A 27,918-nucleotide genomic window follows, 5' to 3' on the forward strand; every position below is an offset into this window, starting at 1 on the left:
CATCCACGCCCGCTCCGTTGACAGCTAGTCAATGAAGACTTATCATGATCTTGCGTGTGCGCAGCAAGCAATGTGATGTAAGCTGCAACAATGTTCTCGGCCTCGGCAGCGAGGATGCTAGGGTTACTGATCATAGCGTCTTGCGTAGATTGCCGCATCGTTTTGAGGGAATACCTATGAATCATCCTGGATACACGTAGTCAACGCATCCCAAATTCTACAATTGTTCGACAAGTAAGACTCCTTGTCCGCAGAAGACGCATGGTGATTTGTATTGGTCAGGAGTGCTTGCGTCGTAAGATGACGTGTGGGGGAGGGGAAGCTAGTGTCAAATACAAACAGCAACAAAGACGACCACATAGTTTTGGGATACATGTTTGACATGGATAACCCGCGTTGGAGAATGAACCGAGGTCAGATATTGCAACTCAGTTGTGTGAAGCGCTTTCGCTCGCAAGGCTGGAGCACTAGACAAACCGGCGACACGTTCAACGGGTAGGACCCACAGTGCCGAAGTTACCAGAAGACTTGGTAAGGAACTCGCATTGTCGTGTGCGGATGCGATTTGCACGGGATGAAACCTGGATGGGATCGTCACCTGGGCATGGAGACGCTAAATTTAGTTTCCCGGCTGCGCCACTGCCCTAAGGCAAGACACCACGTTATTCAGGCGTCGCTCTCAACAAAAGACGGGCGGTTGCCCGCCTGAAGACGTTGGTTTGCAGTAATGCTTGACGATATTTGTTGTGATGCCGGGCAAAGTCCATCTTAATACAGGATCAAAATGAGGACACTCCCGCCAATACCGCTAGGGGAGTGGTGGATGTGGCACTTCCGCATTCTGAAGTTGATAAAAGTGTATTTGCGAGCCAATCATATGCGTGTCTTCTCCGTCCGCATCGCGATTAAACGTGACAGGCCCTACTCTCCTATACACAGAACTTCTAGCGGCATGACGATGACGTTGCGGCAACGCCTGGCGATAGTATGGGTGTTAACGCGATGGATGTCGCCCTGCTTCCCAGTCCATCCTCATCTTCACAGCCGTTGCGCACCTTCTCTGTGGCCCACCCTCGAGTCGAAACGGAAGGAGCGTGCTGTGCACCGTATACGAAGCTAGCGCCTTGCTGGTCGCGCTTTCTCTGGCCTGGCTTTCCTGATCCGCTGCACCCCACCGTAAACATTCGCCTCAGGAGTTTCACTACCAACGCTGCGGGTTACTCCAGCTTTCCAACCTCGCCCGCCTTCGATTCGTACACTCGCTATACGACGCCTTTTTATTACCCTCTTGTCCATGCATTGCCGCTGCTGATCACCCGGGCCCCGTCGCCCCTGCCAGCTCAGCGTCGTAGCTTCCTCTGACGCCTGTTTCACTCGCTGCAGGCTTACCCTCGCTGGCTGTAGTACTACTCCTCAGCTGTGCCCCAACGAGTTCCACGCCAGAATAATCCCACCCACACGCACCCATCACACTTTCGAGCCGCACACGAGACCTTCACATCGACCCACACACCCAAACCACGATAGAGCCAATCCACCTGCGACACAATCAGGACCATCGCATTGACAGGCAGACTGGAGGGTGAACATGAGGAGGGGGACGTCATAATGGCCGTCACCACCTCGCGCAATGACGCGCTACGGCTGTTTGATCATACTCAGCTCGAGATACCCTCCATACAACCCACACAGACGCCCCCACGATCGAGACGGAAATCATTTACATGGCCGACCCTGCGCGCATTCTCGCCCCTTCTCCTCATCCTCGCCATAGCCTCCTTCCTCCCGCTCGCAAGCGCCGTGTTCGTAAACTTCGAAGATTGCCTGACGCGGCTCTACCTGGCCGATGGCAAACAGACGCCCTACCTCCGCTTCACCCCCGAATATGTCTGGGCTGACTTCAGTCCGGATCATACATTGAACGTCACTGTGTATGGAAATGTCTCCGGCCAAGCCCAGGTTGGCCCCTACCCACCGTTGGACGACGACAACTGGAAAGACCCGAACATGACGTTTGGCAAGATCGTGGAACTTGCGCCAAATCACAAGCACTATACGACTCTATTCTGGAGCAATAGGGTCCTGTCCTACTCTGCATACACAGCTCCCCCCACCTCGTTCTGTAAATCCGTCCTCAACACGAGCTGCCCAGTGGCGCCTTCCTTTGGTGGCAACTTGAGCGAATTCTGGACCATGCCTGCTGTCAGTGTCGCTCACAAGTTTGACAGCTCGTATGCCTTCTCAACATGGGCTTCGACATTGCGTATCGTCTCTGGTGACGACAATGCCCAGGCTCTCGGCTGCATCTCTGCAAGCATCACACCAGACCTCGGCAAAACACTATCAGATGCGATATGCTATCTCCCGGCTGCCGTGCTCGCCCTCGTGGCCATCGCAACTGCCTTTGCGGCGACCTGCAGCCCGTGGGGAACCTCGGATATCTTCCGTTGGACCAGCAACTATGGTCGGGACGAAGATTTGTTGCGCTTGGTCACCCCAGGATTCGGAGACTGTCTGCAGTACATCCAGTTCATCGTCTTGGCAGGAAGTCTCAGCCTAAATTATCCTGGTTACTTCCAACCCACCATCAGCCAGGCTAGCTGGTCACTCCTTTTGTGGAACCAAAGCTTTGTTAGCCAAGGTAATGGATCTCAGAGTCTTGTTGACGGTATCTACTTCGTCAACGGAACCTACGGCTTGACTCGCCTCGGACAGTATGTCGGTATGACCAAAGAGCGTGACATATGGGCGTGCATGGCCATCTTCCTGCTCGTCCTCATCGCCTGTGTCGTTGTGCTCACCCAACTTGGCTTCTTCATACGATGGCTCTACCGTTGGCTGACCAACACACAGGACGGTGACTTGACTGGGAAGAACTTCGCCTTTACTGCTGGCAACATCATTCGCGTCGTCTTCAACTACTTCATGCTTCCCATCATAGCGCTTTCCTTGTTCCAGCTCGTAGTTGGCCCACGCTCCCCAGCCACTGTCGTCTCTACAGCCGTTATAATGCTGATTGTCGTCGCTGGAGTAGCTACCTGGATCTTCTGGTTCATCTTCACCACGCGCCCTCGCGCCCACTTGTTCGACGATCTTCCCACCGTCTTGACTTATGGACCACTCTACAACACGTACTCCGATGATGCCGCACCCTTTTCTTTTATTCCCGTCTTGCTCACCATTATCCGTGGTATTGCTATCGGTGCTATCCAGCCTTCCGGCATTGCCCAGATCATCATACTTGCTATATGCGAAGTAATCCTAATTCTCACTCTACACGCTTTCCGCCCTTTTCAGTCAAACACTTCGATGAATGCCTACCACACCTTCTTCTCGACCGTGCGACTTATCTGCGTCCTTCTCTCGGTAGCGTTTGTACCGACCCTTGATGTGGATGAAGCACCAAAAGGCTGGATTGGGTACATCATCCTGTTACTTCATGCCATCGTCTTGATATTTGGCTTTTTTCTCAACGCTCTCCAAACAATCATCGAGGTTTCTGCCCGACTTACTGGTGCAGGTGCGGATACGCGAGGTGGCCTCACTAAGGTCTTTGGAAAACGGCAATTGTCGAAACGCAACGGCCGCCGACAGACTCGCGGCAGCCTCAACTCAAATGCCGCCATGTTATCACATGACGAGAACAAGAACATACAGCTCATGAACAGTCGATCTCGGAGTCTGTCTGCCAGTTCAGCTGTTCTTCTGAACGGTCCATATGACCGAGATAGCCAACGCGCAAGTGTTGGATTTGATGGCTTCAGTCAGGGTGACTACGGAAATGTCAGCCCAACTCCTGGATCAGGCACGGTACCTTTCACATTCTTGGGCGGGTCATCGGGCTCAAGCTCTCGGCGACCGACGATGGGCACTATGGACGCTGCGGATCCTTATTATCGGCCTCCAAGACCTCGTAAACATACCATGGACTCCATCACCGCTCCTGCACCAGGGAAAGGACCTTTGGGAAGTGCAGACATCGTGGATACTCCATACTCGGACAATGTGGATATGGAAGCTATCAAAGCAGGCGAAGGTCCGTCTCGTGGCTCCGGAACACCCGCCCCAGCCTATCTGCGGCTGAACCGAGACGACTCCGATCCCAACCTAGACAGACGGAACAACAACACCGACTACTCTGTACGCGAGTCGGACTTTTACTATGGACTCCGCGGCCCCGCTCTGTCTTCTCAACCTACGCGAAAGTTGAAGACGGGACCAGCCGATCCCATGAGCCCTGTATCATCGGCTACTGGCTGGTTCAAGAGCTTGAACTTATTAGGTGGTCGGAAGAAGGAAAAGAGCAAAGGTTTCGAAGTGGTTAGAAGTACGCGTATGCCGCCGCAAATGATGGCGGTCGAAGAAGACGTCGAATCACCAGAAGTCGTGCAGGAGCCATACCGTGACAGTCCTGAGTCGCCTCAGCGAACTCGGAATGTATCTGGAGGATCGGGCGTAGCAACAGCGGCCGCTTTGGCTGGTGAGAGACAGGAGTCTTCCGATAGCGACTCCGACACGAGTGACGAGGAACGAGACTACGACCCCATAAACCGCGTTTCGCCCACTGCACCGGCTCTGGGACCTATTGAGAGTTTTGGTGGAATCGAGCTGCCCAGTAGAATTGGGTCGCGTGCCTCCCGTGTCACACAAGCAACGGGGCCTCCAAGCCGTGTACCATCAATACCGAGGAAAAACTCTAGGCGTACAAAGTCGACTGAAGCCGCCCTTTTCCCAGATCGATTATCTACAGTTATGGACGTGCCAACGTCAGAAAGTCCAATGTATCAGTCAACCAGCCAAAGACGGAGTCAGCACTTGCAACCAGGTGGACCTGGCGGACTACCTATTCGCCTACCTTTTGGATCTACTGAGCCTTCCCCAGAGCGTTCGCCCGGACCATCGGCAGCGTCAAGTATATATCGCAATGACGGTACCAGTGAGCTGAATGCACCGACGCCAATCGGCGGAACGTCCGAGCGGCCTCTCAGCACTGGGACGGTCCAGCATCATGTGACGAAGGACAGTGTTCAACGTGACGTGTACGATGCGGGAAGCCACCTCGAAGCCTCGGCAGAGATTGTAGATCGGAGTCGCAGTGGCAGCACACAGCACAGTGGACGCAGCTATAAGCGATGAGGTCATTTCATTTAGAATTTTTTTTTTTTGCGCATATCATCTTGGGACTGATATGTCCTATTTGTAATCTCGGTTTTGGCGCAGCACGCGCACTTACGAGTCTTATTACTGTACAGTTGTTCAAAAGCGATTTTGATGGCGTTTCTTTGGAAGACGTGAACCATTGGCTCTTCAGAGCGTAGATGTGGGCACTATATACTATATTGAACTTTCATATACACAAGCGGGATGGAGGACGCTGGCACTGCTAGCACGTACAATAGTAATCTTAGTCAATTCGACACTAGCCATACAAGTCCATGCGAAGCTTTTGACACGTGAAGAGGGTTGGCAGGATGCTTCGGTCATTCGTTGTTCCTTGATGAGGCTAAGGCAAGCGTGGCGGCGCAGATGGTCGCGTGAATCCGCTAAGATAACGGCGATAGTAACGCCTGAGGCATGCAATCACGACGAAGCTCACGAAACCCTCGAGGCTAGGTGTTTCTCTTCGTTAACCTGTGTTACGTTTCACGTCACCTGTTTCCTCTGGTCCGCCTTCGCTCCTCCCTGACAACCTGGACCTTGTATTATCACGAGCGGCGCAGAGAGTGGTTGGAGTTCCCCTCGCCGAGCCGACACGCGCAGGACCCACCCACCTCCGGCCTCTACACCGTAACGCAACGCTGCGCAACTGATAGGTGAGTAAGAGATACTCCATGTGTGGCCACGTGCTGATTGGAACGAGCAACGCTATTCACTGTTGCATTACTAACTCCCCTGCGAGACGTAGAAGCACAAGGAAGTGGCGGCATGTTGCCGTGAGCCGGCCGACCTTCTCTACGAAGACCACCCCTCCCGTTCACGTCACATAAGCAGAGGCTCACTTGCCTGTGATTTTGGCGTAGTCAAGAGAGCTTGAATCACTCTCCGCCTTTGGTCGCGTCGATCCGTTATAAGACCTCCCAAATGCCTCCGAACGCCAACCAACGCCCGAGCGGTCCTTTCACCCACAACTCACACGCATACGGCGGTCAATATGACGGAGCGAGCAGCAGTGTAGACGGAACTCGGGAGGCTGTTATAGGGAGTAACTCGAGACATCATTCACAGGGAGTCGTTGCGTCACATTTCCTGGCACAAGACCGCGAAACGTGGATGGACTTCCTGAGAGACGGTACCGAGACCACAGGCAACCACCAACCACCGTCTGGCAATTTCAACCCCACTGCAACCCCCGACACCCGCTCAAACCCTTCTTCCTCACGATATACACTCCCAAATCGTCCCTCACAACGTACCGATTCGTCGTCTTCCCGCAGCTCCGACCGCAAAAGACGCCTAACAACTGCCGACTCGCCTATGAGACGACCATCGAGCATACGCATGCACTCTGAGAACGCAGGGGATTCGAGTACGGATCCGATCGTGTTGGACTCGTCACCTGCTTCGAATAGACCGCTACCACCCACCCCAACCATGGGGGTCACATCACAAGCGAATACAGGGACAACGAGGCAGAGTGATATCGTATTGCCACCATGGCAGCCGGACAGCGAGGTCTCGCAGTGTCCGGTGTGCAAGAAGCCCTTTACATTTCTACTGAGGAGACATCACTGCAGGTACGCACCAACAACTCCCTGCCTTCTCAGCTATGTCCGGCATGGGACGCCTTCGTCTGAAATGCTTCAGCCGCAACGGAATGTGCGGTTCCATCTCTTTTGAATAGCTTGCTGACTACAAGAACAGGAAATGTGGAAGAGTCGTGTGCGCTTCATGCTCGCCACACCGCATTACCATCCCACGCCAATTCATTGTGCATCCGCCGTCTGAAAGTACGGCAAACTTCATCGATCTGACAGGAGACGATGAGAACGCCATGTCGCCTTTCGGCCCGTTCCGCAACCCAGCGCTAGGCGGAGGCGAGGAAGTCCGCGTTTGCAACCCTTGTGTACCTGACCCAAACTTTAGTCCACCGCCACGATACGACTCACTCGGTCATGGGTCCCGGCCGTTCCCTCCCCGGTCTTCACAGGTCCTACCCCCACCGCCGCCACATCCCCGTGCACACAGATCATCTTCAAGCGTACATGATACTTCGCGCTTTGCGGGACAAGGGCAGACACATAATTCACGTGACCCCTCAAATGAGAGCAACCAAAGTAGAAGAGTAAGCTATCATGGTAGTTCGAACATTGGAGAGCGACGACTACCACCTCTTCCACCATCTGCCATCCAACAACAGCACCCGCACCACCGCGCCCCCCTCATCTCCCAAACCATAGCCAACAACCGCGCCCGGCAAGCACAAAACCACGTAAACTTCGGCTACGGATCTTTCTCGGGAGCAATTCCCTTCGCACAATCGACCTCAACTCCTGTGCCTCCTCCTCTCCAACCCCAACATGCACAACGTCCGCGTCCCCGCCGCCAAATCCCTGAAGAAGACGAATGTCCCATATGCGGCGAGGAACTCCCACCAAAAGGACCTGATAACGATGATTCAGACCGTACCCAGCATATCGAAGAATGTATCGCCCTTCACTCTGCTTCGCCGGGTCCCACAGCAGCTCTCACACGACAAACTTCCGCTAGTCTACCGACTCAGCGTACGAGAGGTATGAGCAGTGCAGGTGCGGGTAATTCAGGGAACGGCGAGGGAGCGAGTAATCTGCAGAGTCGAATGAGTCATGCGGCAAGGGGCATGTTCCCTTATGTTGCGACGGAGAAGGATTGTCAAGATGAGGAGGGGAGGGTGGCCGAGTGTACGATTTGTCTCGAGGATTTTGAGAGCGGGGATAAGATGGCTAGGTTGGTTTGTTGGTGTAAGTTTCATGAGGTATGTATAACATTGTTGCCCGGGAGTCGAGGATATGTGTGCTAATATGTGAGTAGACTTGTATCAAGGAGTGGTGGGATAAGAAAGGACGAGGAGCTTGTCCTACGCATCAGTTGCAGGAGTAGTTCATGATTCGGGGTACGGATAATCGCGCCTTGGGCTACTTCCTGGAGCCGGCATGGGTCCTTTGGTCATGTGGAAAACATCCTGCTTTTGAATATCGCAGCGGTAGACGCGTTTGACGTACCGCAAGCTTTTGGGGTGGATTCTGATCATTGGCGTTTTGTGGTATACCCCCTCATCATTCTTTATCATTATGATTATCATCCTCAGCATTGGGTATTCGCGCATCTAGGGGTTTACTCCTCTTTTCCAAACGGCAGGATACATCAACATGGCATAGCAATATTACTACACTCATCGTACTCACGTCGTTGCTATTTTATGATTAACAACGATTCAGATCTTCATCTACTGTTGGGGTTTTCTCTTGTCTTGACGCCGCTGGTAGTTCCCGGCTTGTTGATCAAGCTGCGATGCATCATTGTTAGTCTTTGTTGCATGAAAATTGTTGGTGTTATTTCAGTATCGCATGTTAAGTTATGAGGGGTTTTCGAATCAGCGAGGAGCTACAGTTGTAGGTGTAGGCTCTTGGTAATTTTTGGAGTTCTGTTGTAGCCGCTTTTCCATCATATTTCAGTTCGTTGGGAACGTTGAACTGCTATGCTATATGGTGGTAGTCCACGTTATGAGTTCCTTGCGTCATCTCTATCGCGATTTGCTGTGCGCGCCAGGTTAGGCTAGAAGTGGATCTCAGTGCTAGCCCGCGGGCGGGTCGGGCGGATCATCCACTATTCCGCTTGGAAAGGCTGGCGCGGCATCCCGCTTCACGGTGTAACGTTTCGACTCGCCACTAGACATCGGAGCACCCTGAATAGTACCCAACTCCCATTTTTCTACGCTGGGTCAGTGCGCTCTGCAGTATCGTTGCGATGAGACCGTACGATCATGAATCACCCACACTCTGTCCTGATCTTTGTACGCGTTTTGACGCGTGGCCTGAGATGGTGTTTGTGGGCGCGTCATTTTCGTGATCTCATCTGTATAGTTTGGTCTTTTGTTCCCTCAACTGAGTGGAAATGTTTTACTCGGATACTGGTATGGTAAAAGAACGGATGCACTTCTTGTGTCATTATAAGTGTTCAGATTGAGCTGTTGTCACAAGCCATGCACTGTACAACTCGGATATGCAGCCGTCAGCGTGGCTAATTACTGGTTGGACCAGATCGATCGAGTTCGCGCCGGTCAAAAAACGCCTGCAGCAAGTCAGCGACGTCCCGTAATGCCATCTTTTGCCTACAGTAGCCTCGCAGGCGAAGAGGCGTACAAAATGCGCCACTTTTGCTTTACCGCGCTTACCTGTTTTCCGCACATAACCAAGAGTCCTTCAGCCTGGTGCAAGATGAAGCATCGCTACTTTAACGTTAATCCGCCTGTCCATGACCCACGGGCGCTACAACCCACAATATGGACCCTGTATCCACGATAGCGAGTGTCATCACTCTTGTAGGCGCGACTGGCGGCACGATAAAAGTCATCCACGACACGATAACTTCAATCAAGGACGCCCCTAAAGACATCCGACGACAATGCAAGCGTCTTGAGTGTCTATGCGTAACGCTCAATAGCATAGTGCGCACATGCCAGCATCTTCCTGATGATTGCCAGGTGGACATTGATCTATGTGGTATAGAAGAGTTTATCGAGGAGGCCCAAGTACTGGAAGCCAACCTCAGTGATAGGAGGACTCGAGTAGCCGGCAGAAATATTGCAAAGCTTCACGAGAGCTGCAAATGGCTCTTGTTCGATCGGCAGCTCAAGCGATTTTTCGAGTCTCTTGACCAATGGGATTCCGTTCTTCCCCAAGCTCTCCTGGTCGTTCAAATGTCAGTTGCCATCTCATCTATTCGATATTCATATCACATGCTTACAAGAACACAGTGCGCTATCGAATCGGATCTTAACACACACGTCGTCGTTGATAAGCCTATCACACTTCACCCTACCTACTCCAGCAATCGCTCCGCAGACCTCGATCGTACCTCACTACGACACACAAAGTCAAACAGCAATTTCCACACAGACTCTGTCGACTTCGATACGAACTTCATACCTGAATGAAAGGCAGTTGGCCTCTTTGGCAAAGGTGGCTGAACCTATCGGGGTAATGATGAATTACCAGTATCAAAGGCAATTTTCCGGTTTTGACCTCGCCCTGCATGGAGGTAGGGTGATAATGAAAGCTGGTCGCGTTCCGGAAGCGAGAGTTACACAACTTTGTCCGACTCGGAAGGCCAACATGTTTCGTTGATTGTGGCTATTCCATGCATCACTACACGGCGCTTAAAGGTGAGCGTCGTCGGCTGTCGAACGCGATCTTGCGGTTTGACCTTGAATTTTCGCTGGAATGTTCGACACCATAGAATCCTTCCGCATGTTCATCCTTGTTTTATAGCTATTGAGAGGGGTGATATAGGATATCTGCAACAACAATTGTCATCCAAAGAGTTATACCTATCGGACTGTTCCGATGGAGGATATAGCTTGCTGCACGTAAGCATGACGTTTGAGATGGGAAAAGAGAACACACTGACAAGAGACATTATAGTTTGCCGTGGGCTACAACAGGCCCGCCATTGTTTCGATGTTGATCAATGAGGGTCTTGAAGCCGATGTGCGAAACGATTGTGGCCAGTAGGTGCTCTCACATTATCAATTCACCCAATACTGATTTTCAGTAGGACACCGCTCCATGTAGCTGTTCAACAGGACAGAGACTTCGAGTGTGCTCGCTTACTACTGAAACATGGCGCAGACGCATTCCAACAGGATGCCCAAGGTCGGAGTGCATTGCACTACTTCTACAACGAAGTGGTGCGGCAGCTTCTACTGTACTACGCTGATGAAATTGATCCTTGGATGCAAGACCAGCAAGGCCGACTATACTGCATTGGGCATCTTGGAGTAGTAGATCCTCACATGAAGTCCTGACTTGCTTCCCAAATAAGGGAGGGGAGCCATCATACTATGACGGGAAAGATGTATACGGGAAATCTATGCTACACTACGCCGTACAAAGAGGTAACACAGACCTCATCGCCTCCCTCCTCGCTAGTCCTAATGCGGCGACCTTGTCAATGCCAGACTTTTCCGGAAGAACATTACTTCACTACGCTACGGAGAGTAGCCGACCGGATACGATCAACATGATGCTCGAGAGAGGTATTGATCTCGACGTGATCGATAATCAGGGCCGCATGGTACTCCATCAAGCAGCCATGCGCGGCAACCTTGCCGCTACTCGACATCTCATAGAGATAGGCGCAGCCCATCAGTTAAGCTACAAAGACCGAAATGACCATACTCCCGTAGATCTAGCATGCCAATATGCCTCAGAAACGGTCCGAGACTACTTCGAATCACTCGGCCATTCAGGTCCTGATGACGGGAAACAAAGCGCATGCTTATCATCCGAGAAGCACACTTTCAGCGAAAGGACTACGGGTGCAAGTTGGAAGATAGCTATACTCCTGCTTCTGGTACTGGGGATAATGTACTGGAGTAAGCTTGCGCGTGTGCTAGATGGAGAACAGACGTGGTTGAACCACGAACATGGAATGGCACGGGATATTCGTAGCCTGATAGCGAAGCCGAGAAGGTTGTGCTTTCATGGATCTTGACACCAGTACTCAAAATCTTATCTTTGACGCTCCTTCGAAAATTTAGTCGATACGCATTTGATCAATATGATTGCATTATAGGCCATTGCTGGAGCTTTCCTGGATCAAAGAAGAGTTTGGGAGCTACGCTCATGCGTTCGTGGCATCGCATTACATTGACTTTCTCCTTTGTTTCGGATGGGGTAATATATAACTACATGACATAATGATATTACTACACTACGAGCCTATCTATCTTCGATTTTATCGATCAATTGGTGATCTCCATGATCTGGTCGCAATTTCAGCTACCTTGCTTGGATGATCAATAGAAAACAAAATGGAACTGTGGCATGTTACATCTATCATATCGAGCTATAGTGGGCAGTTGATTATGTCAATAAGCTTGCAGCATTTCTCACATCGCTGTCCTGCAGCAGCGGTTTCCGAAAGAAGCCGCGAATTAGCATGTAAGTTCGAATTGCCCCAACCTAAACGTGCAGACGGTTACTCAAGCTCTTTTGTGCCTGCGCTCGAAGCCCGTGTGCATGGTCTCTGCCATCTATCGTCCCATGAGCGCATCACCTCCCGTTTATACCAGTTCCAGATGTAGACAAGAGACACTCGAAATAGTCACCGGAATCATCCTGTAACCAGCTAAAACCATCATCGATCTGGCCACATATGTACTGCCGCGCGAACGATCCATCTGCGATGGAACCCCACTTATCAGTAAAACCACGTTCGTAGCTGAAACCTTCATCAAGCTTGCCCAAAATGTTGTTCGAGGATGTTTCGATTGTGGTGGGTGTCCACTGAGGTCGTTCTTCCGGGCAGCTATGGCCACGCGGCTTCGTCCAACAGGTAAAATCCCGGAGCAATCCGCAATAGTCTTCGAACTCGTGTTCGAAATAGGATTCAGCAAAACTAAACTCTAGATATGGTCCATCGGAAGCCATAACAGCTAAGTCGTCCCACGATAGTTAGTCGATTTCAAGGCGCAAAATCCTCAAGATATTTGTGGTGGTGCATACACACACATTAATGTTGAAGACAGACAGTATTTGATACACAAACTGAAACACCAGAAATTCGTAATCGACCTGTATGAGACCTTTCTCAGAACATATAGATGCCAAAGAGAAAACCCGGTCCCTCGCAACGCTGCACTTGTTATTGCGCAGATCGAACAGAAGCATAGCCGAAGGCTGATTCATGATCCCATCGAAATGGATGTCTTTATCATAGCACCGAAACAATCTGGATGCATCCGACGAGTACGAAGGGCTAGCTAGACAGCACTGGTCTAATGTGTGAGCCATAGAACCATGCCTGATGCTAATTCGTCGCGCAAGTACAAGCTCCTGAGTAATCCATGCCCGAGACCAATACTCGTTGCAGGCGATACATGTCCAATACATCGTCTCTATGGTAGAATAAATAGGAGGAGCGGAGTATTGGTATGCTGGATGTAGGGATGGCTGGGTTGATATAGGCCCAAGCCAAGCGACAACAAGTTGGGCTTTTGCGTAAATCGATCCCATCTGGGTGACTTGGTGGTTGCGTTCAGCTGCGTTGATCTGATCAATGCAAAGAGCATCGATCCAGTAATGAGAATTCTGAAGCTCAGGATCAGTGCCAACCACATCTAGGAATTCGAATAGATTTGGCTGCACGTAGAAACGTCGTCCATTTATTAGGATGAGCTGTTTGGGGTCAGGTTGACCCCATGTATATGACAAGCAAGTGCAAAGCGCATGAGTTGTCGTGTGGTGCATCGAACACTGGATGAGGCCTTCAGGTCACAGTATTTTCGAGACCGTCACAAGACGTATGGAAGGCTCGGAATGGTCAAGAGGTACATGTTTGAAGGGATCCTTGGAAGGCGTTTGTGCTGGGGCGCAGGCTGACGAGGTCGAAGGAGTTAGTTGCGGGATCGCGTTGTCTGTGAAAACATTCACCGGCGGAAATGGAATGGGATTCGCCATAAGTTTGGAGTAGAATTGGTGTAGTCGGAGCAGCAATTGCGAAGGGAAAGTGAGTGGTGATCTGCAGGGTGGCTGCCTTCGCTTCGACGTGCCATTACAGGGCTAGAGCGGGGTATGTTATCAGCTGAGGCAGCCATCGTAGGTGCAGCATCTTCAGCCTTGCATACAAGATCTCGCTCGCTGCGTTGAAGATGTTGATTGCTCGCGATAGCAACATGTATGTGTATACTGTACATGTAAGAAGCAAGAATTGAACCCAAACCTCTTCTGTTTGTGCTCAAATATTAATGCATTAGTTGCGATTGCTCTGACTAACACTAGCTATAGGTTCATCAATCATTGACGCCATTTTACTAGCAGCCGCGTATCAGCTGGCCGTTTCCGCACTTGGGCATGGTAGTTGAACTTGAGTTGTGCCTGGTATCGGTGAAGACAGTGGCGGCCTAGATAGGAAGTGACATGTATCATTTGTTCATTTGTTCATTTGTTCATTCGATAATCGCATTCGACATAGGAATCCAGTAATACCATCTGATAAATGAGGTCAGAGTATCATAGAAGGGATACGTTTTGTGTTTAAGCTTTGCTGTTCCCGTATAGTGCGGCAGTGCTAAAAGGAGCGGGATAATCAGCCCCCACAAGCGCAGCATCCTCAGCCGCAGCGTCGACGTCACATTGAACCCAGCAACATGATTGACTCGTTGAGAGGGTGCGCCGAATCTGCGGAGTCCGGTCGACAAGCCAGCATGCATGAAAAAGGGGTGAACGCGGCGCTAAATCGCGCCTTCCTTCTTGTTAGCATCCGGTCAAGACCAGGCGTTCACCGGTCGAAGTCCTCCGCCTCAGCCTCAAATCCGGGCCCACCATATATACCAACGCATATGAGACTACAATCCTGGTATTCGGAATGGACGTATCCAAAGATCCCGTGATCATGACTGAATTACCACCACAGAGCCCGCAAGACACTGGTTTAAAGCCTGCTGATGCCTGCCCACGGTTCAAGGACAAGCCCTATCTGCAATGTCTCGAAACCCTCGAAGACTCATTTCCAGCACTCAAATCATTCTTGGAAAAGCTTGCCAATGAGGAAGAGCCAGGCCGCAAGGTGGTCAACCAACATTACCTTGCGAAACATGGACGAACACCGGGACGATGCTATTGCCTGAAGTTCGATGATAAAAGTGACTCTGTGGTAGACGAAGGCGTCTTCGAGAGCGCATCCGCGCTGAGAACATATCTTGTTAAGAAACCTGCCACGAAGAGCCGCGAGGGAAAGCACAGACGCCTGTTCATACTGGAAGATATGGAACCCGACTATGTGGACGCGCTGGGTCACCACCTGGGTGTGGATCCCCTGGTTTTTAGCGAGCAAATGAATACCTGGAACTTCACTGATTCTTGGTCCATCCCTCATAGAGGGCTACCGTCGATGTCGATACCAGGACAGTCGTTCACATTACGCTACTACGAACTGCGGACTTTGCTCGATCCCAAGTCGGTCGACGTCCTCAGCTTACAAACGTCACTCGCGGTCAACCGACGTAGGTACGAAAGGTGGAGAGATATCGATATACCTTCGTTGGGCAAACCTGACCGAAGGCATGCATTTGTGAGACGTTGCGCATCATTCTGGACATCACAGAACTCGTTGCCGGATGGAACACCAGATGGTCTGGGGTGGGATGGTGAGTTTTCTAGATCAGCTTCAACCCATAACTCATACTAATAGACGCAACTGTAGCTGTCATTCTCGTGGATCCTGCATTTGCTCACCCCTGCGAGGCGCCGCCGACAAGGCCAGCTAATGGCTCAACGACGGCAGGTACAGCAGAAACAGATGTTGCGAAGTTCAATGGCATCAAACTGGATCCAATTACGCTCAAGACTCTGGACGATTGTTTGATTCTGCAAGCCAAGAAGCCGTTCAAAAGCAGATCAGCACTTTGGAGAGCACAAGACTGGGGCGTAACTCATCCACTCCGGGGAACGCCACATCGAAGCTGGCCATATCACAACGGGTGTTCCACATTAGCTCCTTTGATGTTCTCCGAAATCGGCATGGGAGCAAAGGAGGCGAATATCAGCATTTTCCAGAACAGGCGGAATCTTACTAGCGCAATGGATGAGATGGTGTTTTACTGGACGAAGCTCGCCACCCCGGACCTAATTAAGGAGACGAACAGAAAGTCGTCCAACGCTGCGTTTTACCTCCTTAAACACGTTGCACAACACTGGGTAAACCAGCTGGAGCTGATGAATACCACTATTGCCAAAGCCGAATGGTTCTCCGACGACTATCAAGCCCAGATCGATGACAACTTGAGTAGGCAAAAATGGAAGAACGACTTACTCAAGATAAATGAAATTGCAAAAGATATCAACTACATGCGCCGCCACCTGAACCACTTCTGGCGCGCCATGTACCTCAATCTTGAACGTTTGGGTGTCCAACTAGGTTCCGAAGGTGTCGACGAAAAGGCGTCTTTGGCTCTTCAGGGTGCGCAAAAAGATTTCATCACCATCCACACGAGGATGCAGCCGTTGCGCGATCGTGCGGAAGCTCTGAACTCTGTCTCAAACGACCTTGCTAATCTTCGAGCGGCGTTCAGAGGCGTCGCAGACGGCGAGTTCAGTCTCCGCCTCAGCTTGTTCGCTTCCGTTGTCTTCCCGCTCACCCTGCTTGCCGGTATTTTCAGTATGGGCGATGATTTTCTCCCTGGAAAGCCACAATTCTGGAAGCTCTGGGCTATTGGCTTGCCAATTTGCGTGACGGTCGCGCTTGGGCTTGTTTACGGGAAACGACCATGGGCAGTGGGTATCGATATATTTGATTATACAAGATCGTGGCTCAAGCATTTTGGGCTGTCGGAATCCAAGAATGACAAAGCCGCGCAAAAACAGGCCAAAAATACTGTGAAAGCGCACAAAACTAAGGATTCTTTGCCAGTTGAGAAAGAAGTGTTGAAGAAAAGGACGATTCGGAGGAATCGTGACGAAGAGCATGGTGATACTGAATGAGCAAAGAGCGGATAGATCGAAGGTGCGAGGTTGAGTATGGTCATGAGCCGAAGTAGCGCACGGGTCTATCACCCTACTCTTGCATTACCGCAAGAATCGCCTCAAGCTGCTCTCTCTTCCATCTTTGCGATATACTAGCATGTGTATCATTCTCCACTCTCAGGATTACCCTTCCATCATCACCGCCTAGCCTCTCTGCAATCTGTACACCATGATTGGCAGGCACGAACCAGTCGTCCTTGCCGTACCATAACTGCACCGGCAAGTGTTTCTGGATATCCTCAACCCGGAATCCCCAGTCCCGGCACATCACTTTCCCATCCAAAGCTATGCCATCGAAACCTTGCGCTCTCGCTTCGCGGGTTGATCGCAATACTAGGCGAATGAAGTCTTCATCCCCCATAAACTCGCGATCCCTTGGATGTTTGAAAGTAGCGAGGTTTGAGGGAGACAGCGCACGCTGAAGACGCTGCTCGTCGGTCAAGTCCATTCGTCCGAAAGCATCGCGGCTGAAGAACCATTTTAAGAGGGATATGGGAGCGTACTTCCATCCATATGGAAAGCCAAGCTGGTGCATGAAGTCCGCTCCTTTCATGCCAATGTCTGGTGGACCGAGTCCGCAAACGACAGATATGCATTTCAGCTTCGAAGAAGGCAGTGATGCTGCGCAAGCCAACACGTATGGGCCGCCTCCCGACACTCCTAGTATTGAATAGCTCTCGAGCCTCAGATGTTCGACCAGACTTTCTAGATCCTTTGGGCAGTCTAGTAATGTTCGTTGAGGATATGGTGTGCTCAAGCCGATACCAGGTCTATCAACTGCTATTATCCTTAAACCCAGCTCGAGGCCAAGATCGTGGTAGACAGCTGCTTCGAGGCGGGTTCCTGGAAGTCCGTGGTGGTAGAAGATGGCATGGCCAGTAGGTGAGCCGTACTGTGCGTAGCCCAACTTGCAGCCATTGGGAAGAGTGAGGGTGTATGAACTATCGTTGCCTAAGGGATAGCGACATTCCCGGGGCCCTTCTAGTCGGGTTATATATCCTTCCTGTTCGGTCGTATTCATGGTTGGTGATTCGACTGTGTGACATTCAAATGTCAAGGTGGCAAATAAGTACTGTGAGATTTGGCGTTTAGAATGCGAGTTCCATCACAGATGTCTGCCTCAAGTAGGATTTCCATCACGATATATCATGTTTTTATAATCGCTTTGTATGATGAGAAGAAGGTTTGTCGGTTTTATCGGATAGCCGACTAACAGCGTCCAATGTTCTGCTTACTCCGGTTCCTCCCGCGTTGTCATCGTTGAAACTAGGCAACAGCATGACTTGCCAAAACAGTCTCAGTGGACTATGAATGGGCTATCTTCTTCATTGCCCATCGAGCATTCGGCTTCGTCCTTGTGCCGAGACTGATTGATTATAGACTTTCGGAATAATCCGTCTCGCCTCGTTGTCAGCGCATGCGACGTGGTCTCCGTCCATAGTGTCAAAAGCGCCAGAAGCTGAGCTAAGGGTGCGTTGGCTTCTTGAGACAACTTCACATTTAGGATCGCAGTTATAAATCTCGCACATGTAGCCAGAGGCCACTTCCTCGTTCTCGGCGTCGTCATGAATGATTTACTCAAACTTTGTATTCACCTCTTGCACATCCAGGGATGGAGTCATTTATCAACACAAAACAACTACGGCGTGGGGTATATTTCAATGAACAGATCATGCGTTTCCCAATTCAGTCCCTCTACAGCGATATACAAACATGGTCAGCCTAGACTTTCATCCGTATACTAGATGCAGCACCGCCTGATTGCCAGAAAGCTTGGCTACAACAGCTGATTAGGCACATGTAACCTATGCAGCCATCAGGTAATGTTGGCAAAAAAGGTCTTGAGGGCTCAACGCAGTGTCACTTTGCTGCTTCCGCTGCGACATAACGCACACCGGTCAGTACAAGATAAACAGACACTGCAAACTGCACGATACTGCAATTAGTCCTAGACACCACATCTAGACTCTGATAAGAGACGGCTAATTGCTACCGGGCACATGTAAGAGCCAAGACTAAGACGTTACAGATACCAAAAAAGAAAACAATGCGTAAGGGCGCACCGTATGTGCCGTATTTTACGCGAGTTTGTATATCCCAGTAAGCACTACACAGCACTAAAAAGCTCATTACCATCTATGACGACTCGACCACGTTGTGGGAAGGGATGTTCGATGTCGAAAAAGCGTTCATCGCCCACAACCGAGAATAGCCAAACCCACAACGCGGCTAGGTAATACCTTAACCATTGATGACCATGCTTATCCCAGCACCCACGCGCTGGCGCAGATCTCCAGAGGAAATCGAGGCTCAACGTTGTGTTCCATGCCCCCACTCCACTCACTTCATACGATACGCCACCAACGACTTGCGAAACTAAGCTCCAAGCAAGCCCCCTCTTGTTGATCAGGGTATCCCGTGTCTAACACTCGGAACACACTAGTCGCCCCAAAGCCTTTCAGATCATCGAAGAGAGAATGGCAGGGTCAATTGAACGGCGCATTACATGTGACATTATCGGCGCTGAGCGCTTCGCCACATGTGCATGATCCCGGCGTTCCTGCCGTACCACATGACTTCGCACGTTCCTCACCGATGACTAGACAGGGTATGACGATCAGATTCCAGTTCCGGCGCCCCACCCCAGAAGAACGTATTCCGATGGCCTGTCACTCCAGGCTATCGGGCTCCGTAAGACATGTCGCTAGCAATATGTGTAGATCATACTGTTTTACGGGACGAATTATTGGCGGGAAGAATCCCACCAACCATGCGGATGCAGACGCCAGGCTCGACCTGTGGCGTACATTGCGTGTCGTAGCATGGGATCGTCACTTTACCAGGTCCAGAGGATCGTGTTATGCTGATGGCCATGGGCTAGATTCTCTTACATTCTTCCTTTTCTCTGTGGAGACTCGTCGTCCAGTCGTATGTCCAAGGGAACACGAGGCTGTAACGCCGCCGCGTATATTGTGCAGCCGCTACCAGTACCGACTACCGGGTTGACTGCGATAAGTAGTTCAAAGTAACTTGTTTGTCGGAACCACCAAAGCCGAGGTGTCGGATATGCATTACTGCGAATGAAGAAGGAAATGGAGAAAAACGAAGGTATGTGTTAAAACCTCTGTACCAGGTGCTTGGATCAGATATGGCGAATGATTACAAGTAGCTCAAACATCGATGTCACCATGACCGAGTTGCCGGATATGCACTACTCTACACACTCGAAGAAGGAAACGGAGAAGAGCAAAGGTGGATGTTAGAAGGTCAGGTGGGGGCATATCATATTGCTAACTCCCATGACAACTTGCTGAACCAAGATCTCGGGACGTGGGGTGAAGGAGATTGTGAATTAACTGCTTCTTCATTGAGCATTATTTTGTGTCATTCAAGTGTGACGCCGAACGTAGATGGCTCTAACAATTGCTTTCCACAAAGTGACTTCCGCAGTGCCGCACCACATGTTCGCTCCCTTACCGGAACCCTTCACTACCGGCATACCTACTCCAATCGTCCAAATTGATGCTATCCGCTAGAGCCGTAAACGTGGACGAAGAACCCACAGCCGAAGGATGTATAACGACCGGGCATCCCATCTGCGCTTGTTCTCTATGGAATATCGCATGAGTGGTCAGTGGACATCCTTGTGGAACCTCGGCGATACTTGACATCGGTAACGGTGCTGCAGAACTGGAGATGAAACGATTGTATGGACTCAGGCCCGAGTCATGAGAGGAGTATTGTGGCGTGTGGAAGAGTGTGTAGTCTCCTGAGCTAGGAGTTCGCAATGGTGTGTTTCGTGATGGTTGCGCAGTTGGTATATCATTGTCACTCGGCGAGGAGTAGTGGGTTCTCAAAAGTGGCGGTTGTGCGTTGCGTGGGGGCATTACGGGACAGGAGTTCTGCCTAGGCAAGCCGTTTAAGTTCTCTCGTAAGTCACTCCATGCGGAAGGTGGGGTTCCACGTCCTTGGCTTCCATATGGTCCATTGAGATCCCATCCGTAATGCCAAACCATGTTGTTCTCCGGTTCTCCTGACGCTACAACACTCTGCAAATGGGCATATAAGTGGAGCGGATTGGTACTTCCATCTCCTCTGCGTGTTTGCCACCCACGATGATCCTTAGTAATATTCAGCCGGTGTTCATACAACATGGAAAACTCGGCAGGCGATGTTGGAGCCATGTAGCCATGTGGCTGCGTATTATCGTCCTCGGACAGTGTCGCGTATCGTGTAGGCGCTGATCGCAATGTGGTCGATCTGCATAGACCCTGCATGAAACTCGCCGATTGAGAACTCTCAGCGTTTTCCTTGGATGATAGGACTTCTTTCTGACCTATCATGTGGAAATATGACGGCCCCCGCTGCTGTTCTTTCCGATGGGTCGAGGTTCGGGAATCACCCCAGGCTTTTGGGACAACGGCTTCATCTGCAGCAGGTTGTTGGTCAGGGTCTTCGAGTAGGAACATCCCAGTGTGACCCATCACGGTATCCATCCTACACAAAGCCTGTGTTGCTTTATCTTGGTCGGCTCCCAGCATTGCCGCGTTCGCCTGTCCTCGTAGTAGAACATCAGACGGTTGGGTAACGGCTTTACGCAGCTCTTGCAGACCCCAGCTGATCTTATCTACTGCTAACCTGGCAAGTCTGTGTACGTTGTTTTCGTACAGATCTTTGAAGACAACGAACGCTTGTTCCGCTTTCATGGCACCAACGGTGATCGTCCGGCACTCCGTCGCGTCCAATAGGAGAATCATACAACTATTGAAGGCTTGTTGCACTAAGGTCCAATCGATCAGCGCTGCTGGATCTCTGTGGTAGAAGAACAGGAATGCGGAAAGAAGAGCTTCAGATGAAGCAAGTACTAGCGTCCGTCCGCGAGGTACGACTTGTGCCGAGTGTGATTCTGGTAGGAGTTCGAGAGAGCATGAGTGGCTGACAGCATGAAATGATGACGCAGTGTCCCCGCCGACTGATATAGCCGCTGTAGTGGTAGGCTTTTTAGTCCTCTGTCGGTTCAAAAGGACGATATACATATGCGCGTTACAAAAGTACACTACAACATGTGAGTGAATTCATATGCGAGACAATATCTTCGTCGTCGAAGAGGTATGGAAGTGTGCAAGCGTCCAATGCTCCCAAATCATAATGTGGTACTGAATGTGCAAGTCTTCTCTTTGAGTACGAAAACCAAAGTGATGATATGAGGGTGTTTGACGTACCAGTAGCTATGGCATATAGATCCGGTAGATCGGTCTCAGGCCGAACCCAAGCCTCATCGAACTGAAGCATTTCAGGCACGGTATCCAGTAATCTTTGAAGTGCGTCTGTGAGCTCATCGATCCTGGCACATGTCAAGCGGTCGCTACTCATGATCTGCCTGGCCAACGCTGTGAAATGATTTACGAACTCGCCAAAACGTAGCACGGCCGGGTCAGTCGTCAACTCGGTTGGCCAGGGGTTGTCTCCAATGCCGCTTATCCCTAGAGGCCTCCCGAGCGTCATGGACATGTGCCCATCGAGGTGTAACATATACCACCACACTTTCTGTCGTACCGTGCAGTCCTTCTTATTCGTGGGGGTTGGATTAAAATACTTCGGGTGACGATGGAGACCAATCGAGTGGGCGAGGCGGATAGTAGTACCGAGTAACGTGTATGCATCTAACATTCTTCCGCTATTAGTTAAATAAGTCCCGATCATAAGGAGCGTCTGAACAGCGGAAAGAGACGGCTTGTGTGTGAATGAAGCTAGGCGCAAAGCTTGCATAGCTGCTGCAACTTGATCAAAGCATTAGTATGGACACCGATAGCGCCTGATAGACTCACTATAGACGTTTCCTTTCTGCGTCTCAACTTCCATGACTTTGGCATCCCACCTTCCTCCACCTCTATCCCAAGCTGAGTGTTGTGCGCCCAGCGCAATAAGCCCGAAAAGTGACGCTAATGTAGTCGGATAGAGCTCAGAGTTCTTTCTAGCGTCGGATAAAAATTGATCTATCTCATTGCTCGTCATCTCAGCAGGTACCTGATAGACACGTCTTTGAAAAGCTCCCAGGTATTCCATAATCTCTTCCTTTATAGGCAGACAGCTTAGTAACTGTGGGAAACATTCGTCTGGTGCAGCACTGAAAAGAGTCGGAAACGGATATGTTGGCGGACTGCTGAGCATTTCCGAGCCGCGAGGTATTGTGTAGGATAGTGGCAAAGAGCTAGTGTCTGCTGAAGCGAACTACCGATATTAGTCTGGTTTTTTAGGCTTGAATAAGTATACACACATCGCTGATGACAGTAACTAGCCCGGGCGAGCCGAAGTAAATGCTATCCTGACACTCAGAACTCTGGAAACGTTTCTGCTTTGTCGCGCGTCGCTTGTGGGATGCAACAACTCCTTCCCTTGGGAGAAAGTTGAGGGAGGCTTCGTGGCCCAGGTCATCGTCGTCTATTGGGATTTGGCAAGCGCGTAGCCGTTCTTTAAGTCGTAGATTCTCAACGCGTAATTTTCGAAGCTCGTAGCTCTGCTGAATTGGGGCGTAGTTGCCATCCTCCGCAATGAAGTGGCAGTCGCGTGGGGACCCACGAGCACAGCATGCTGAGCATGGCTTAGTGCGATCACACTATGCTACGTCAGCTCAATGTGCATGTACCCTCAGTACCGCGAAAACGCCGTTTGTGTCTCACAGATCATTATATGTGATGCAGATCTAGAGTAAAGACCGACCTTGACCTTGCGCTCTCTACATTTCGTGCATGAAAGCAACTGACGTGGTTGTTGAGGCTGTTGCTTCCTTCGGTTGGTGTCAACGACACTTGGCGATTGATCTTGCGCGATACGTATACGCTCGTATGGAATCTCTGCCATAGTATAACAAAACTAGGCTGCTGTGCTGTACCGAATACTAGTAAATAATAGAGTGAGATGTGTTACGAAGATGATACAACTGTCGGTTGAGTGTGACAGATAAGATGGCACATATCGAGTTAGAACCATGTTTTTTGTCGGGTTGTGTTGGGAAGGAACTCGAGTCATCTGATATGTAGGAACACCATTGCAGACATCACCTTAAGCCAACTGCCGTGATAAGTAAACACAAATTTGAAGCCTCATTCCAACAAAGGAAGCCTCCGAGCTATCGGAAGGAAAAGGAGCGCTAGTGACAGATATGCTTGGCTTTTACCGATGTTTGAACTACCGGATTGGTGGTATTGCATTACCCCTACGCTAATACTCATCGAACGTCAAGGCGCAGTTGTACAAAAGATATCGCCAAGCGGTTGAAAGGACCATCGGAATATTACAGCATGCTTATCACGGCACACGAATCTGACGCTCCTGTCGACGGCCCGAGCCTCTGGGCCTCACTACCCTTTGCTCACGTGCATATGCATGCACGACGAACCGGGTTGCTTGCCGGCTAGGTGCCCCATTCCCACAACTGAGCGGAGAACGCGATCTTGACAGTACAGATCTACATCTATGTTGGTTGTTCGTAGCAGGTGCATGCGTGGCTGGAAATGGCTTACAGGGGCGTGTGTTGGAACGCCTCCGGTGCTGCGAGCCTTCATTGGTCATTTCTCATTACTCCAGACCTTACTACTGCGTGCTGTCTTCTTTATTCCGCAACATAGTTGCCGCGAATTCGAAGCTGGTAATTTGGAATCGGATGAACTATTGGGAGTGATCTACAAGGACGGAGCGCACGTCCCGTGCAGTAGTACCAAAACGCCTCATTTCGTCACCACCGGAAGCTAAAGTTGTTCGTGTGTCAAACATACGGTCTGCCCGGACAACACTTGACGTTCACTGATGAACGTCAACTCTCTCAACGATGTATACACACCAAACATATCTGAAGCCATACTCGCTCAGACAGTTTTGTAGACTCGATCCAAGAGGCGAATAGGCTTCACATAGATCGATCTCGAGAAGAGGTCGACTCTTTCCAGCGCCACTTCCCACTCATCGCCTTCTTCGAAGCCATTGCCGTTCATAAGAGCTTTAAGACCATACTCAGGTATATCTCCCAGTGCCAAGTTTTGATCTACACGAACGCTACGAGTCCAAAACTTGAATGAATCGGGAAGAGAAGCTTCTTTGTACTTGAAAGCACGAAGGATTGCTTGGGTAACCCAGAATTGCGTAGAATTACGCTTAGTCATGGAGATGATTCGTTCTCGAGGGGAAAGGGTGACGATGGATTCTTGCATTTGTCGTTGTGAAAACGGGAGTACGGAGGGACCCTTGGTCGCATCGAACGTTCTGCCGGATCGTGCTTCCCACCGTATAGCAGCTTCGATTTGCCAGTGCGCAATCATATCACTGAATCGACGAAGAGGACTCGTGACCTTGATATAGCCAGGAACTCCGATGATCTTATGTGGTAATGGCGAAGAATGTGCAACAGCCATGCCTAATGATTTAGCCCATCGCGCAGCGAGATCGAGCCGCACCTTTCCATGTTCTTCGTAGTGAGCCTGAACGAGCTGTTGCAGCTCTTCTGGTTTCAAATCTCCGTTTCGTGGTTCAATTGTACCTCTATACATTACGGGTATATTCCGTTCAGTACACCAGGCGGCCGCTGTTTGACCTGCAAGCAGCATCATCTCTTCAGTGATGTTCTTGGGCCCGACAGTAAACTGCATAAAGCTTTCTGGTATCGAGTTTGTTACCTCGATGATCGGGTCTCCTTGGATAAGACGTGCCCGGTCCAACGAAGGGGCGTTCCAGCTCAGGCCACCTTGATCGGCGCTCTCGAAGACACGGGCATTGATATTCCCGGTAGCAAACCGAACACCGCCAGCAGCCTTGCGGTTCTCCCATAAGGCTTGAGCCGCAGTGTAAAGATCACGCAGCTCTTCGAGTTGACTTGGAGCAATGCCCGGTGGCGGCCGTTCTGTGCCACGTGGCACCTTACCACCGACAACAATCTTCCGGGTGTTTGTCGTGTTGTGATCACCAAGGAGTGTAGCCACTTCGGATGGTGTGATGCTGACGATATTTCGAATAGTGCCGTGCTGTATCTTCGTTTCCAGAACACTGCCAGTACTGTTGATACGGGAGCTGAAGGTGATGACAGGGCGGCCGTTGTCAAGGCTGAAGTGTCCTTGGGTCGCCCACGTCGGAAGCATGGGGAAAGATCGCTCCGGCGTGTAGACGGACTCAGTCATGTGAGCGGCGAGGCCAGAGAGCGTGTGGGTTTTGTCAAAAAATGCTGTCGGGTTCGCCACGTGTACATGGATCCAGAACTCCGAGGTTACGTCCTTGACTCGTTCAATTGATATGCCGTCATCGATCTCAAGAGCACCAACATCATCAATGCAATAGACTGTCGTTGAGCCCCAATCGCGGCGTAGATCTGCCATTGCATCTCGGAAATCAGGGTTTCTCCGTGTAAGTTCTGCTTTGTTGTTGAGCAACTCCAGGTTGCGAGACAGACGGACGGAGGGAAGCATCAGCTGCTCGTCATAGATTGCGCGATTGTCGTGGGGCGAAACGACACCGATCTCTTGTAAGAACAGGAACCCAGTAGCCTTTTTGATGTTGCTAAGGGTATCGTTTTGAGTCCCAGTGTCACCAAAGACGTCTGAACCATAGCACCCTGAGGCCGAGATCAAGCCCGTACAAGCAGATTGAAGGCCAGCCATACCCTTGAACTGGTCAGTAAGTACCCATGCTTGCAGGAAGTTGATGATCTGTCTGTCGGCACTTGTGAATGGCTCTCCCCAAGTGATGTGCAAGTTGGATGGTCTTTTCTGCGGCGAAGATCCTTTCTGTGGCAAGGAAGCTTTACTGGGTCCCAGACCTCCGTAGGTTGGCTCACGGAATGTTCGACTATTCGCAACAAGTGTGCGAGCCTTGTCAAGGAAACTCATGACGTATTTGACCCCTTCGGTGCGATGTCGCTTTGCGTCCTTAGCACCCGAAGAGCTGGACATCAAGGCACAATACTCGCGGTATTCTCGAATCCACTCGTGGACAGTTTCCACAACCTCAACATCAGCCTTGGGTCGAATAGCAAAAACGTTGGTCAGGCGGTGGTTACGAGCATCGGAGTTGAAGCGAAACTCATTATGGTTGAGAGCCTTTCGGACTGCTAGAAGTGCTGCGGGCGATGACACCCAGGCTGGATCTTCATTTCCGAGTAGGGTTTTAGCAATCTGTGTCAGTGTCATCATACGTGTCCTGGTCTTGTCCGCTAAGACGTCGTAAGCCGTATCCAGTACTGGAGCATTTGTTCGGTAAATCTTCTCAGCTTCGGCTGTCATGTGTTCAAGAGTCGCTACAATAGGAGCGGAAAGATTTCTAGGAACGTGAACTTCGCCCTTAGGGTTGGCCAAACCAGGATTTGTGGGGAGGAAGGGAATAAGCGGCTCCAGAAGTTTTGGGTCGATGCAACGTTGTATGGCAAAGGAGACGCGACTAATGATGGAATGCGTCCATCTGCCATTGACGGAGAAAAACTGGCTCTCGTTGTTCAATTGCTGCACGAACACAGCAAGTACGGGTTCACGCCCTGGCTGTGAAAGTTCGACCACGTCGCCGGGCTTCAAGAAAAGACCAATAGTGATCACTTCTTCGCCCTCATCTTCTTGAGCCACATCCCACTCGCTTTCCTTTGCGTCTTGGTCGGCCTTGAACGCAGACGATAACTTTGAGAGGCCATTTTGTGTCTCGCTGCGTCCGGGATGGTTCGCAAATGCCACGAGCACTTCCTCTGTCGGCGCACCGAATTGATGTTGCCACCGCTCTAGATATTCACGTATTGGAAGTCCTTGGGGGCGAGCGAGAAGAGATGGATCGGAGACGGGCGTGGAAGTGGTTGTAAGGGGGGATAATTGTGGGCGCTGATATCTGTTAATTTGTGGCTGTCGTACTGAACGTATCACTTACACTTGCAGTGGCATGGAGTGCCCGCCTTTGTGTTTGCGAAACTTTTACAGTAGAAATTCTACGAGAACTATGCGTTTGCCGAGAAGTACCTCGCTCCAGTAGCAAGCGCCATTGGCATCGCAGGCATATATGGCCTGCAGCCCGCTGAAAACGAGGATACATTTTGAGGCAAGTGGTGAATGATGTCGTCAGTCCAAAAAAGTGCGGCGGAGGGAAGGCGCGCTGCAACGGCCGTCCGTGCGGAGGCGCTAAATCGCCGCGCGAACTCACATGTTTTCCTCCGCACACCTCCGTTCTTCTTTCCTAC

At 50.7% G+C, this 27,918-nt stretch overlaps 7 protein-coding genes across 7 annotated transcripts; 4 read left to right on the forward strand and 3 right to left on the reverse strand.

Moving 5' to 3' along the window:
* Window positions 1–1,608: 1,608 nt before the first annotated feature.
* On the forward strand, window positions 1,609–5,136 carry ALTATR162_LOCUS6832 (uncharacterized protein; the record flags this gene model as incomplete). The annotated part of the gene is made up of 1 exon (XM_043314457.1): window positions 1,609–5,136. One exon carries the CDS (start codon window positions 1,609–1,611, stop codon window positions 5,134–5,136), a length of 3,528 nt encoding a protein of 1,175 aa, XP_043170392.1.
* Window positions 5,137–6,081: 945 nt separating this feature from the next.
* On the forward strand, window positions 6,082–8,076 carry ALTATR162_LOCUS6833 (uncharacterized protein; the record flags this gene model as incomplete). The annotated part of the gene is made up of 3 exons (XM_043314458.1): window positions 6,082–6,734; window positions 6,862–7,951; window positions 8,008–8,076. 3 exons carry the CDS (start codon window positions 6,082–6,084, stop codon window positions 8,074–8,076), a joined length of 1,812 nt encoding a protein of 603 aa, XP_043170393.1.
* Window positions 8,077–8,770: 694 nt separating this feature from the next.
* ALTATR162_LOCUS6834 (uncharacterized protein) lies at window positions 8,771–9,037 on the reverse strand (the record flags this gene model as incomplete). Its single annotated transcript, XM_043314459.1, has 2 exons — window positions 8,771–8,907; window positions 8,956–9,037. 2 exons carry the CDS (start codon window positions 9,035–9,037, stop codon window positions 8,771–8,773), a joined length of 219 nt encoding a protein of 72 aa, XP_043170394.1.
* A 441-nt stretch (window positions 9,038–9,478) lies between these two features.
* ALTATR162_LOCUS6835 (uncharacterized protein) lies at window positions 9,479–11,002 on the forward strand (the record flags this gene model as incomplete). The annotated part of the gene is made up of 5 exons (XM_043314460.1): window positions 9,479–9,897; window positions 9,953–10,071; window positions 10,467–10,564; window positions 10,620–10,705; window positions 10,753–11,002. 5 exons carry the CDS (start codon window positions 9,479–9,481, stop codon window positions 11,000–11,002), a joined length of 972 nt encoding a protein of 323 aa, XP_043170395.1.
* A 3,590-nt stretch (window positions 11,003–14,592) lies between these two features.
* On the forward strand, window positions 14,593–16,679 carry ALTATR162_LOCUS6836 (uncharacterized protein; the record flags this gene model as incomplete). The annotated part of the gene is made up of 2 exons (XM_043314461.1): window positions 14,593–15,346; window positions 15,391–16,679. 2 exons carry the CDS (start codon window positions 14,593–14,595, stop codon window positions 16,677–16,679), a joined length of 2,043 nt encoding a protein of 680 aa, XP_043170396.1.
* A 73-nt stretch (window positions 16,680–16,752) lies between these two features.
* On the reverse strand, window positions 16,753–17,742 carry ALTATR162_LOCUS6837 (uncharacterized protein; the record flags this gene model as incomplete). The annotated part of the gene is made up of 1 exon (XM_043314462.1): window positions 16,753–17,742. One exon carries the CDS (start codon window positions 17,740–17,742, stop codon window positions 16,753–16,755), a length of 990 nt encoding a protein of 329 aa, XP_043170397.1.
* Window positions 17,743–24,586: 6,844 nt separating this feature from the next.
* ALTATR162_LOCUS6838 (uncharacterized protein) lies at window positions 24,587–27,773 on the reverse strand (the record flags this gene model as incomplete). Its single annotated transcript, XM_043314463.1, has 2 exons — window positions 24,587–27,565; window positions 27,612–27,773. The coding sequence occupies 2 exons, from the start codon at window positions 27,771–27,773 to the stop codon at window positions 24,587–24,589; spliced, it is 3,141 nt and encodes a 1,046-aa protein (XP_043170398.1).
* Window positions 27,774–27,918: the final 145 nt, after the last annotated feature.

Source organism: Alternaria atra, assembly GCF_907166805.1.
Source record: "Alternaria atra isolate CS162 genome assembly, contig: 25, whole genome shotgun sequence".
NCBI lineage: Eukaryota > Fungi > Ascomycota > Dothideomycetes > Pleosporales > Pleosporaceae > Alternaria > Alternaria atra.